The 12900-nt window shown below is 34.5% G+C and overlaps 2 protein-coding genes across 2 annotated transcripts; both read left to right on the top strand.

Moving 5' to 3' along the window:
• On the top strand, nt 1320–3259 carry LOC105160874 (adenylate isopentenyltransferase). The gene has a single exon (XM_011078378.2). The coding sequence runs from the start codon at nt 1815–1817 to the stop codon at nt 2871–2873; it is 1059 nt and encodes a 352-aa protein (XP_011076680.1). The 5' UTR covers nt 1320–1814; the 3' UTR covers nt 2874–3259.
• LOC105160863 (VQ motif-containing protein 20) lies at nt 9720–10852 on the top strand. Its single transcript, XM_011078365.2, has one exon. It carries the CDS (start codon nt 9871–9873, stop codon nt 10558–10560), a length of 690 nt encoding a protein of 229 aa, XP_011076667.1. The 5' UTR covers nt 9720–9870; the 3' UTR covers nt 10561–10852.

The following is a 12900-nucleotide window of genomic DNA, read 5'->3' as shown; positions in this document are numbered from 1 at the left end:
TTTCTTGCATATATCTTAAAGACAAAAGCAGGGTAATTTATTTTGTATTATTTGATATGAACTCATTTGAAAATGGTTCCAAAAAGTTAAAATAGCATCTTAACATTTTGAAAATAAAAAGCATTTAAACCCCCCACCCCAACCCACCCTGTCTTTTATTGTTTTTCATATTTTGATCTGTATATTATCTATTTTTTCTTTATTTATTAATTATATTGTTCAGCTACCATTTATACCAAGGAACGAAGTGTATTAAAGACGGAGAGAAAATAAAAATAAAAGAGTAGTTGAACATTTGAACTCTTATAAATGGTAAATACAGACAATAAAGACAATATTAGTAGCGAAAACATAAAAATTAGTAGGAAATTATTGGAGTGAAGGTGGTCCGAAACAAGGTGTTAAATGTCTTTTAAGTTTGATGAGAAAATTGTCTGACTGGTCAAACGCAAGTGGTAGTAGCCCGTCCGTACGCCATTATGTGGATTTTCTAGGCACCACCTTACGGAGTCTGCGCGTTATTGTAGGCAACACTGTTTAACGAGCAAAAAGCATACGTACAAAAGAGTGACCAACATAAAATTCGCTCTCCTTCTTGTTCCACCTTAAGGATCCATGTATATATCTCTTTCCATTGATTCTAATGTCCAAATTGAAATTACAGTTACTGTCCAATTTAGCATCCTTTTTCATATAAATGGCACCAAGATATACTAGTTCAACGGGAAAATTCTTGTATAAATCAAATTTGGTTGAATCAAACTAATTATAAAGCAAGTATAATATACTTTCATATGATTGGTCAATTTTTTTGAATTCTAAACCAATCACACAGAAAGTATATTGCATTTATCATATAATTTATTAAAATTCGACCAAACTCCAAATGCTTTTACTATTCATGAGGATATAAGAGACCAACTAGTCAATATACAGTTATTTATCGTAGTTGGTCGTCATTTGGATTGTTGTCCAAACATTTTTTCTCAACTTCTTGGCTCTTAGTAATATCTCACTTAGTTTTAATTTTTTATATAATTTTAATATTTTATCAGATTATTGCTCGTTTGTTTAATTATAAGTAGATCCCTTTTTATAATTTTTAAAAGTAGTTCAAAACAAGGTCTAATTAGAGTTAGTTTGATAAATTATATGATTAAAACATATACCCATTAAACTTTATTATTTTAATTAATTAAAGGGAGGATGAAGAGTATATATTATGGGGAACTTGGTAGAAAAGAGTGACGAGTCCTTACACGCCCCGTTTCCTGAATCAAATATAAATACGTTCACTTTTTCAATTCTCAAACACACAGAGACAGTATGAGGAGGGGCAAGGCAACAGGCAACTGGATGTATATATATAGGGGGTCCGGGGGGATGTAGATAGAAACGTGAGAGAAGGAATAATGTATGAATGCAAGCATAATCATAGTGTAGGAGTTTGGTCTCGTGAGAGAAAAACAAGAGTTGAAGCCAAGAATTAAAGCAGCTGAATAATGATATATGGAGAAAAGCAATGGTTTCAAGAATGAGCACCACCACCACCATCATACATATATCTATATTCATCACTCGCAACAGCTCCAGACAAAAGATCCATATCCCACACACACTCTATCATATATATATGTATATATATATATCTCTGCTAACATAACCGCACCAACTCTTCATCCACTCCTCATTCCGTTTTGATCAGCTGCCACAATAACCACGTACAGTACTATCATCACACCCCCCCACACACAAAACATCTCTCACTCTCTTTCTCTCTCTCTCTCTCGATCTCCACATTGTTTGTTTTCCTTATGAGAAGATTAGCAATCTTTACAAAAACCCATCACTTCCCTTACAAAAACAACTACACCTTCCTCTCCCTCTCCTCTTCAAATAAGCCCTCCTCCAGGTGGGCTCACATGTCCACCCCCTCCGTCGTCCGCCGCCACAGGAAAATCATTGTCATTATGGGCCCAACCGGCTGCGGAAAATCCAAACTCTCCGTCGACTTAGCCTCAAGATTCTTCCCTTCATCCGAAATCATTAACTCAGACAAAATCCAAGTCTACCGTGGCCTCGACATCACCACCAACAAAATCTCATTACCCGAACGCAAGAACGTCCGCCACCATCTCCTCGGCGATTTTGATTCATCCGATTCACACCCCGAGTTCACCCCCTCCGACTTCCGCTCTTCTGCTTCCTCCGTCATTTCTCAGATTCTTTCCCGCCGCAGGCTGCCCTTCATTGTCGGCGGCTCAAACTCCTTCATCTATGCTTTGTTGGCCAAGAAATTCAATCCAGAGCTGGACGTGTTCAGCGAGTCAAACGCGGGGGAAGATTCCGTCTTTTGCAAAGAGCTCCGCTACAGCTGCTGTTTTCTCTGGGTGGACGTCTCTCTACCAGTGTTAAACCAGTACTTAGTCAAGCGAGTTGATGACATGCTTGAATCGGGGATGTTGGAGGAGTTAGCCGAGTATTTCGAAAATGGGGGGTCGGATTCAGTGAGTAAATGCGGGTTGAAGAAGGCGATCGGGGTGCCAGAGTTGGAAAGATATTTTCAGACGTATAATAAGAACAACGGAAAGGAATGGAGGATGGATGATGATGATGATGAAGATGAAGAAAAGAGGGTGGCGTACGAGGAGGCAGTAAGGGCCATCAAGGACAACACGTGTCAGCTGGCGAAGAGGCAACTGGGCAAGATCCTACGGCTGAGGGACGGGGCGGGGTGGGACCTGAAGAGGGTTGATTCAACGGCGTCGTTGAGGGCGGCGATGGAGGGTGGGGGGAGGAGGATGGCGGATATTTGGGAAAGACAGGTGGTGGAACCAAGCGTGAAGATTGTGAAGCAGTTCTTGATGGAGTAGGTTTTCCAGCTATTTCCAGCTCCTCTCCTCAACAATCAACATTCCCCCTCCAACATCTCTCTCTCTCTCTCTCTCTTGCTTGTTAGAGTAATATTTTCCTCTTTTTTCGGGGGGTTAATTTAATTTTCTGTTTTCTTCGTGTAAAAGTTTACACAATTGTCTTTGAGGGTGGGTGCGGGGCTCGGCGGCCATTTTTGGGGAATTAGACAGCCTCCCACATCAAAATCCACGAACTAATTTCCCTTTTTCCATCCCGTTCTGCTAACTATAAATACAAGAACAAAGTCAAGAAAAATTTTCTTATTGCTTTTTTCGTTTTTTGAGCTTAACCTCTTTGTAATTTGGCGAGAGATCATAAAAATTTTGGAGCGTGGAAACGGGAGAATGCGGCAATTGTTCTATGTTCTTGTTTCCTTTGGTAAAAATTTGATTTTGCCCAGATGAATATTTGTACCAAAATAAATTATGAATCATTAGATTCACAAATGATGATAATACGTATAATGATATGAATAAAAATCTACATAAACAATATCAACAACTTATAATTGATATAAATACAAATTTATATGAACTACATCACCAAACCCCCGTATATTCTCCCCTTATCATTATTCGGACTCGGACAGTTTTGCTATTAAGGTACAAGGTTTGCCTTTTGATGTTTCGGCGACATAACCCGCAACCATTTTTAAGAAATAAACTAAACTAAACTCTTACACTCGACCCCATATGGCATGTTCATTTCATGCGTACCTCAGCCAAATTATTACGACATTAATAAATATTAAGTGGACTGATGGAATAACTAAAAGTTGAGCAACTTTTCGAAATTTTCTAATTTTCTAAACAAATTCCAAGTTCTCACTGTCACACAGCCAAATATAGCTACATATGCTCTATTTAGCATGATAACTTTTCCGAGTAAACTTGCAAAGGTTCATCAGTTTTCTTAATTAATTATGTTTACTAATTTGAATCAAACATTTTCAAACCCGAAAATTAAAGAAGGGAATTATGTTCTATATATATATATCAAAGAAGGGGAATTACTTGAACTAAGTTTGATCAAGACCTAAACCAATTATATGACAAGTATAATACATTTTTCGTGTGACTGGAGTACAATTAAAAAAAAGTAATTTGATTTGAGTAAGAATTTTTCATCCAAACTTATTGAAATTAAATGAAAAAATATAGAGAAACGTGGCACGGGGGTTCAGTGGTTTCATGCATGTCCTTAGCTGTTCACTTACTGCTTGAGGTAGAATACATAGCTGAGAGGAATGAATAGAGCAGCAAAATGTGGTCCTGAGATCATATGCTATGTAATAATCCTTTTCAAAGTTTCCTTGGCTCTGTTAAATCTGCAGTTTCGGAAGACCCCTTAAATTTTGCTTTCAAAGGCAAAGGCTTTTCTCCTCGTCACATCAAAAGTAACTGCTACAGACCTAGAGTGACAGCAGCTCAATGTGCCCAATTTCTCATTCATTACAATATGCCAGATTGTTGGAATTCTCAAATTTAAATGCGTATTCAAAAAACTAAATAAACGGTACCTTTCTCTTTTACCTTTTTGATAAATAAAAATCAAGAAAAAAGTGAGAGCCACAAAAACTCTCTTTGAGCCTCATCGTAGGATTCCTCGTCCCTGAGAAATACCTGATTTGAATTATAACTAATGCTCAATGGTTAAGCACACCAACTATACATTAATGTAACTAAGATACAAAATAGCCAAAATCAATGTTCGTAAGTGAATACTAATAAAAAAATCAGTATAATTAGAGTATTTATGATCAGTAAATAATTAGGACTTAATCATTAAAGGGTGATCAAATTAATGATACCAATGTGTACTCGAAAATCTTGTCTTTTGATGCACCAATTGCATGGAAGTGGTTTGAGGAAAATGAGTGAAGATTTTGTGGAGGAAAATCCATCACTTTTTCTTATAAATATTCAGACAATTAATCTTGGTTGCACACTTGGATGCACGTTTTGGATTAGTTATAAAATCATATATATATATATATATATATGTAACCCTAATTATTTCACTTTTTCCAGATTAGATTTTCAGAATCCAAAAGTAAGATAGCATTGCAAGATCATGATTTGGATTAACCAAATCTTGCAAAATAGATTATGTAATCAACTATAAACTTGTAACACATACATACTCTAACACGTATTATATATACATGACTTATGAGATCAGGAATTGATTAATAAAGGATCGATGTTCATAACCCCTTGTCGGGCCACCAGAATCTTTCATATATATACGATTTATTTGTATATGATACAGTACTACAACGTACATGCTTTACTTTAATGTAAAATCCTAGAATATCAGGTTAGATAAATTGATTAAATTTCTTACATGATCATGAATTATCAGAACACTTCAAACAGCCCAAAGACAATTTTTTTTTTTTTTTTTTTTACTGAATGTCTATTCTGGGACGATTGATAGTGATTTTGATTGACACAGCAGGAAATTAAACCTATATGATTAATGGGGAGTGCGCAGAAAATGAGGAGTTATTTAGTCCCAATCATAGGGGTAGGACTTAAAATTGATGTGCATGAATGAGCTCTCCAGCTCATGTATATTAATTGCAGGAGGAATTTATTCTGCTTGTGCTCAAAATGGCCACTCTGCGCTGGCTTTGTTTACGATCAAGAAATGCCAGATGTGAGTTGGATGGCAAATATAGCAGTTTTTATTAACTTTAATAAAGATGTCTCTCTATTCACTTTGTTGAAGTTGTCATTTAACTTAATTACTTGATTTTTTTTTAGTTTACTATGGCCACCTAAAAGATCATCATATTCAGTTGGGGACAATGTTTTATGATCTGATGAAGATAAGTGATCATTTGACGAGTAGAGTTAGATGTCTGATATTTAATGTGATGGATTGTAATAGGTACACTGCAGAATCGTTAGGTTTGTTGTGGTAATTTTCAATTAAAACATTTCAAAATTTAAATCAATTAAATTATTTGCATCGAGTTTGCAGAATTAGCACTCACACTCATAAAGTGCATATATATATATATATATATATATGTCTTATGGAGCCCCCAATATTTATAAAAGTAAATATGTGAGAGAGTGTGGAGAGCAACTTGCTCAATAGTCTGGCTTAAGATAAGTTCAAGCTCAATGAATATTCTGTGGGGTTAATTGATCTGACACGTCTGGTCAAGCCTGATCAAACAAAAAGATGCGAACCATTGTTCTGTTTCACAATTTCGAGCATTATGGAAGGACAATTTGGTCCCTATAACTGCTTTTAACTTTTTAACCCCATCAGGTTGGCCCTAAGTTTAGCAAAATCAATTGGATCAAATCGAACAATTCCCCTACTCCGATTATGGACAAAGTGGCTACATTTATTTGGACAGATTTTAAGTGGATATGAATAAAGGCGAGCACTTTCTTTTCCTTTCCTGGATCTTCTTGTCTGAGTATATATGAGGCAAAGGGATGAGTCAGCTTCGTCCTATAAATCCTCACATGGTTAGCTGGCAATCAATTATGGGTTTGGTTTTGCCATATGTAATTATGTAAATATAAAATAAATAAAATAAAATATTGCTGTTATTAAAAATTGAAATATTGGTAACATGTACGGAAAAATTGTGAATAGTGAACCTAACAAAAGGCGCATGCCTCAACCACACATTTAATCTAGTTTGGCTCAACTACGAACATGCTTGTTTAACATATTTTAAACACCCACGAACCCACACCTATCTAAGTTTTATTACTAAACAAATCAAGAAATGATGAGGCACGAATTATAGATCCCAAGAACTCTTAAGACAAAAATATCGAAAACAGAGCATCATATGAGTGCATTCTAAGCATTTTCTCATCAACTAGGTACAATTTTATATACAATAAATGAATATTTCGTGTGGGAAAAATAAATAAATAAATTTGAGGCCAAGGTTGGTTTCGGGGCTTGCAATGAATATATTTCATAATTCTAGTACTGATCTGTTTGTTTAGTGATCGCAAGATTATAATAGTTTTTTTTTTTTTGAATAATATATTGATTCAACAAATACATAAATATAACTAAAAAATAGTAATAAATTATATCAATTTAATCAATATACCAATATGATTAAAAATAATAACAAAGTACAATAACTCAACAATTCAAATAAAGTTAGACAAATACCCACGCGTACGGTGGGACTTAAACCCATGACTTTGAACTTGTTCATAAAAACCCACTCACAATATTTTCTTTAACATTGTAACTAATCCTCTTTAGACATGATTGTAAGAGTTAAAATGTTCGATTTGAATTATAACTGGTATTTATTACAGCCTGATAAAAAAAACATATTACATGTAGATCATAAATCTTTTTTCATGGTTTATTAAAGCATGAAGAAATTAATATAAGCAAGTGTCGTAGAAGAGATGATTATTTTAGAGGGAGGAAGATGAAGATGATTGGGTATGCGGTCATCAAGAGTAGAAAGCACTGCCTCGAGTCTGACTCAGTGCGCGTGCGGGGGGTTGCCTTGTGCGCATGATCCTACAAACACAAAGCCCATGCCATCCTCAAACCCCAATGTATTATATCCATTTATGTATCACAATTTGTTAGGGCAATTGATCGCATTTATAGTTCCAACAACAGAATTATGGTACCATTGTCTTGTATAACATGCATGTTGTGCTTATTACAACATTTGCCGGCACAATGAGAGGGGAATGGACTTGGGATTTTTCAATTGTTCCCACATTTTGATAGTCTTATCATCCCATCAATTGCCTATTATCACCCCTAGGGTTGGTTTTGAATTTTACTAATGTTTTTAAGTTGGCAAAGCTAATAATACGTACCTACTTAATTTTGGATCGAGTGGATCTCTTGATTATTATTAATTTTGGAACAATGACACATCTATTTGTTATCGTGTAAAGATGAATCTATAAGTAACATCGTTAACGTGCTGTTAATTTTTTCTAGAAAAAATTAAATAAGATATAACAAGTAGAAAATTTTCAAACTTAGCAATAATAAAATAAAATGAGATACAAATACATTTTAATTTATTGAAAGATTAAGCAATTTCAAATATAGCAACTGCGAAATAATTCTGGAGGGAACATTAAACAATTTCGAAGCAGCCGTCAAATGGTAATATTCCAAGAAAAGAAATGTGTGATTTGGGGATGCTTTTCGACACATCCAGCTAGCAACATTTTACTTATGTTTTGATATTAGCGTCTGAGATACATACTTTCCGACAAACACGAACCACGAATACTAAATAAAAGAAAACAGGCCGTGGTCAGTTCTGGAAAGGGTCAGTACAGATGGGCCTCAAAGAATAGAGATGAAAGCAAGAAACAAGTAGGATATGGCAAAGATTGTTCAACAGCCCACCAAAATATTCCAATCCACTTGGCAAGAATACTTCCATTTTGGTTTGCAAATGAATTATTTATGTTGTTACTTGCTTCAACTTTCTTTTCTCTTTTTTTCCCAGCTTTTTTTTTTTATTTTATTTTAGTAAGTGGCAACTTAAGATGAGTAAAAATGGGGCTGAAACAATCACCTTCTGGAGAATTAATTTCTATAATATTAGCGTATTTGTTTTATTTTATTTGAATTTATTATATAAGCTATAGTCATAATGTTGAATTCTTGATATAAGTCGGTTGACATTTCATTTTCTTTCTTTTCAATATAATATGTAAAGTCTTCATTATCAATCTCTAATAAACCCCACTTTAAAAGTCAACAAATGGAGCTCCATCAAAAGTCATATATATATGTAGAGTTATTCAATTCCGTCGCGCAATAAGTCTAAAGGACGACTATAATATATAATATATCCAAACTGTAGAAACTTAAAAGAAAAATGTCAAAATTTTCGTGAAGAACAACGTCAGGAGTTTGACCCACCAACAAATAATTAATTTTTTAGTTTTTTTTTTGTTGAACCGAATCGTTTGAACACACACCTTAATTGATCACCAAAAGATTTAATCTTGCAGTGTGAAAGCGCTTTCTTAATTACTTACCCTAATTAATTATGTTAGAGAAATAATTACGTGTTAATTAGAGATGAATTGTCGAGTATTTGTTAAAAGAATAAATGATAAAATCCAGGAGTTTAGAGCTCCGCCAGCTGCGCCGTCGCCAACCACCCAAAAGAGCCGCTTAAACCAACAACTATTTTGCCTTCCCCTCGACTGCTTTCCGCTAAACCATAATCTTGCAACACCGCACTCATTCTTTCAACGGTCAGAAATCTTAGGCTATAGTCCCTATTATTATTAAATAAAATTATATTATATTATTTAATGTAATTTACAGCAAGCTTCCATAGAGTTTGATATAATTATAAATACTTCGTTGTTGTATGAAAAATTACAAATATTCCCTAATGTTTGATAAAATTATATAATTCTTGAATGAATGTTTGAAATTGTCAACTTTGTACTTACTGTAGTTTTTTTTACTAAAAAAATTATCCATGTAGTCCGTGCAAAAATTTTAAAATATTTTAAAAGATAAGTAACATTATAATTCATAGTCCACAAGGACATTTAATCAATTTATCACAAAAAATAGATCAAAAACCTAACGACAGAACTAGTTGTTAGGCAGTCGTTAAAATTATAGATATTAATAATTTTTCAAACAATGAGATATATATATAATAATGTAATCCTCAGGGACTTGTTGTAATTTTACTTATAATTTATTAACAAATATATCCATCCATATGTTTTTTGTCTTCTTTCTTGTTCTTCTAATTAATTCATCTTCTTCCCATTTCCAATCTCCATCTCCATCTATATATAAGCATAACACCCTCACTTTCACCCCAACTTTTTCCTTCCATTAACATCAGACTAAAACAAAGGAAAAAGCAACCCTTTTATCAAAACACACATACACACAAATTTGTTCCGAATTTCACTATCATACTTAATTGGAAAGAGAGCCATGAGCCCTTCAAAGTTTCAAGATAGTGAGGTGACGACAAAGGGGGTGATCAACGGTCCACGTCCGTCGCCGTTGAGAATCAACAAAGATTCTCATGCGATCCACAAACCTTCTTCTTCTCCTTCTTCACATCAACCAGTTAACGAGAATTCAGCCCATCTTGCTTCGGGTCCCAAGCAGCAGCAGCAACAGCAGCAGCAGAGTCTGTCAGCCAAACGACAGCCCGTCATCATATACACACACTCTCCAAAAGTCATCCATGCACAGGCACGCGATTTCATGTCCCTGGTGCAGAAACTCACCGGCCTCTCGCGCTCATCGGAGGATGAAAAGACGACGACGACCACCGTGAAATCCGAGTCGTCGGAGTCGACCAAGGACGACAGCGGCTCCTTATCCGAAGAAAAGGACTGTGGGGTTAACAAGAATGTCGTGTACGAGGATAATGAGTCGTCTTCTGTTTTGACGACGGACGACAAGTTTGTCGGGGAAGTTAAGGATTCATCCGCCATTTCTCCGATGTACAAAGTGTCTAATCCCTACTTGGTTGATGCTCCACTCTTCACCCCGAATTCTAACGATCAATTTTTCTGTTCGTCGAGGCCGAATTCTCTGTTTCAATCCCCGAGAATGGCTAATCCGATTTCACCTTCGTTCATGGATTTCATGAAAGGGTTCCCCGATTACTGAGTGGAGGGATACATACGTAATGTGTGGGATTGGAGGTGAAATCATTCCATTTAATTAATTCGTTTTTAGTCTTGATTATATAGGATTTTGGTTTAATTTTAGTTTTGGTTTACCATCATATTGCTTAGGAAGATTGATCGGATAGCGATCGATGAAAAAGCACAGATTAAGGTGAATTGTTAGAAAATTGTTTGAGATTTATATTTATTCTTTAGCCATCTAAGGGAGGGTTGATGTCCTTCCAGGTTTGTGCTGTCAATAAATTAAATTTCGTTGACCTTTTCTATTTCAATCTTTTTTAAAATATACTGTTTGTTTGTGTGTTTTCCAGCTATTTCTTGCAGGCTAGTATGAATTCAATATACTCTGCGTCCTAATTAGTATAACATATGAGCATTGGTCAACTAATTGAAAGAGATTAATTATTTTAGTTAATTTAACATCTTTTAAGAAAAGATGAACAAACATCAAACCAGTTTTCAACTCAAATCAAGGCCTGGATAAGAAGCAACTTTCATACGCATTAATAGGTAGAGGACTTTATCCTATTTAAAGCGCATGAATTAAATAAGTAGATATGTGTAGGCTCTATTACCTTAAAATATCCATGTTTTATGTGTAAAGTTTTAATACTCTAAATTAGTCATGATATTGATATAGTAGCTAATATCTTAAAATATTTATTTATTTATTAATTTAAAAAATTATTGAACTTATATTTTTTGATAATAATGCGCATCATCAATAGCGCCGCAATAATTCAAGGAGCTTTTTCAAAGTCCAAAGATTAAAAGGGAATTAGCATTTCAATACTTAAGTCAACGACTAAATTTGACAATAAAATTGGTAAAAACATGAAATAATGATGAAAACAAATAGTATGGAGTGCTTGGACGTAAAAATGGTAGCTAAATTTAGAAATAATTTGACTTGTTAATTAACTCGATGCTGATTTTAACATCAGATTTTTTCTTAGTTATTGGGTCATTTTCTTGTATTGGAGCTTATGGAGTAGAGAAAATGACAAGGAGCTTGTAACCTTGTTGTTTCTAGGAGGAAAAGTGGTGAATGTGAGTGCCATCAGTTACGCCTTTGAGTGCAAAATAAACTCACTTTATAGAGAGATTTAGAGCGCTTCACAATTAGTTGGGCTATATATTACCAGAAACCTCTAGATGTTAGCTTCAAAATGGTGTTATCCATACTTGATTCAGAGTTATCTAAGAGTTATGACCATTTGAATGAGTCTTACCAAGTCAGAAATTTTTTTTAGTGACGTAATCTTCAACATATAGAATCTATGTAATATGTCTCTCCCTTGTCTAGTGTTTCGGCCTCTCCATTAGGCCTTATTCCTGAACATTGCTATGTTAGGATTACTTCGATAAAGAAAGGTTTAATAATACCTCTTTTTTATCGGGTTAGTAGGGCTTGGGCCTCTTGGGATGATAGATGAGAACCCAGTTCTAATAGTCTTCTGGTCCTGCAGAGTGCAAGTAGAAGTTAGAAATTTGAATTGAATTGATAAAGAAGCACACAATTGCCTGACTGAAAGTAAATTAACTGAAAAAGTGGGAATGTGAAGAACTTGAGTAAGTTTAATGTTGGAGGAAAGTTGTACTGACCCTACATGAGAAATTGATTGTGTATGACCATTAGGTAGATAAATTTTTAAGGGAACAACGAGTTTATGATAACTGCACAAACTGTTATGATTTTATAGTAATTTAATCTCTCTTTTGAGCAAAAAATATTCATAATATTGTAAATTTATTGCATATTCAGCTAAAAAGGGATGATATGGGATAAAGATGACAAAAACGAGCCAAAAACGGATATTGAGGACACTAAAAAAGGAAGAGAAGATTTCAAGGCAGTTTTTCGGGATTAACTAAACGTGCCCACGCTTAGTGATTTGGTCAACACGGATGAAGAAAGGAAAGACATGACTTTCGCAAGAGAAAAAAGAAAGGATTTGCTGAATTTCGGAAAGGACTCTTTTAAATACGTAATTGATGGTTTATTAATATTTTTAGAACCAATCATGTGTTTATCTATCCCTATGTCTAGATTTGTAGGAGACTTTTATTATAAATAGGCGGGTTTCTCCATTTGTCAAACACAACTTGGAATTGAAGAGAATACTTTGAATCCAATAAATTACTTCACTTTCATACTCTCTCTTTTAGTTTTAATTTGTTGCCGGAGTTAATGGAATTTAACTTCTTAGTGTGTTCTTTCATTAACATGTCCGGCTAAATTCATTATTTTTTTGTTAAGGTTATGATGATTGTTTGATTCGTAATTTGTTGTGAGATCTAATCTGCTCTTTTTACACTT

The sequence above is a fragment of the Sesamum indicum genome, linkage group LG1 (assembly GCF_000512975.1).
Source record: "Sesamum indicum cultivar Zhongzhi No. 13 linkage group LG1, S_indicum_v1.0, whole genome shotgun sequence".
Classification (NCBI taxonomy): domain Eukaryota; kingdom Viridiplantae; phylum Streptophyta; class Magnoliopsida; order Lamiales; family Pedaliaceae; genus Sesamum; species Sesamum indicum.
This window is presented reverse-complemented; position numbering and strand designations above follow the sequence as displayed.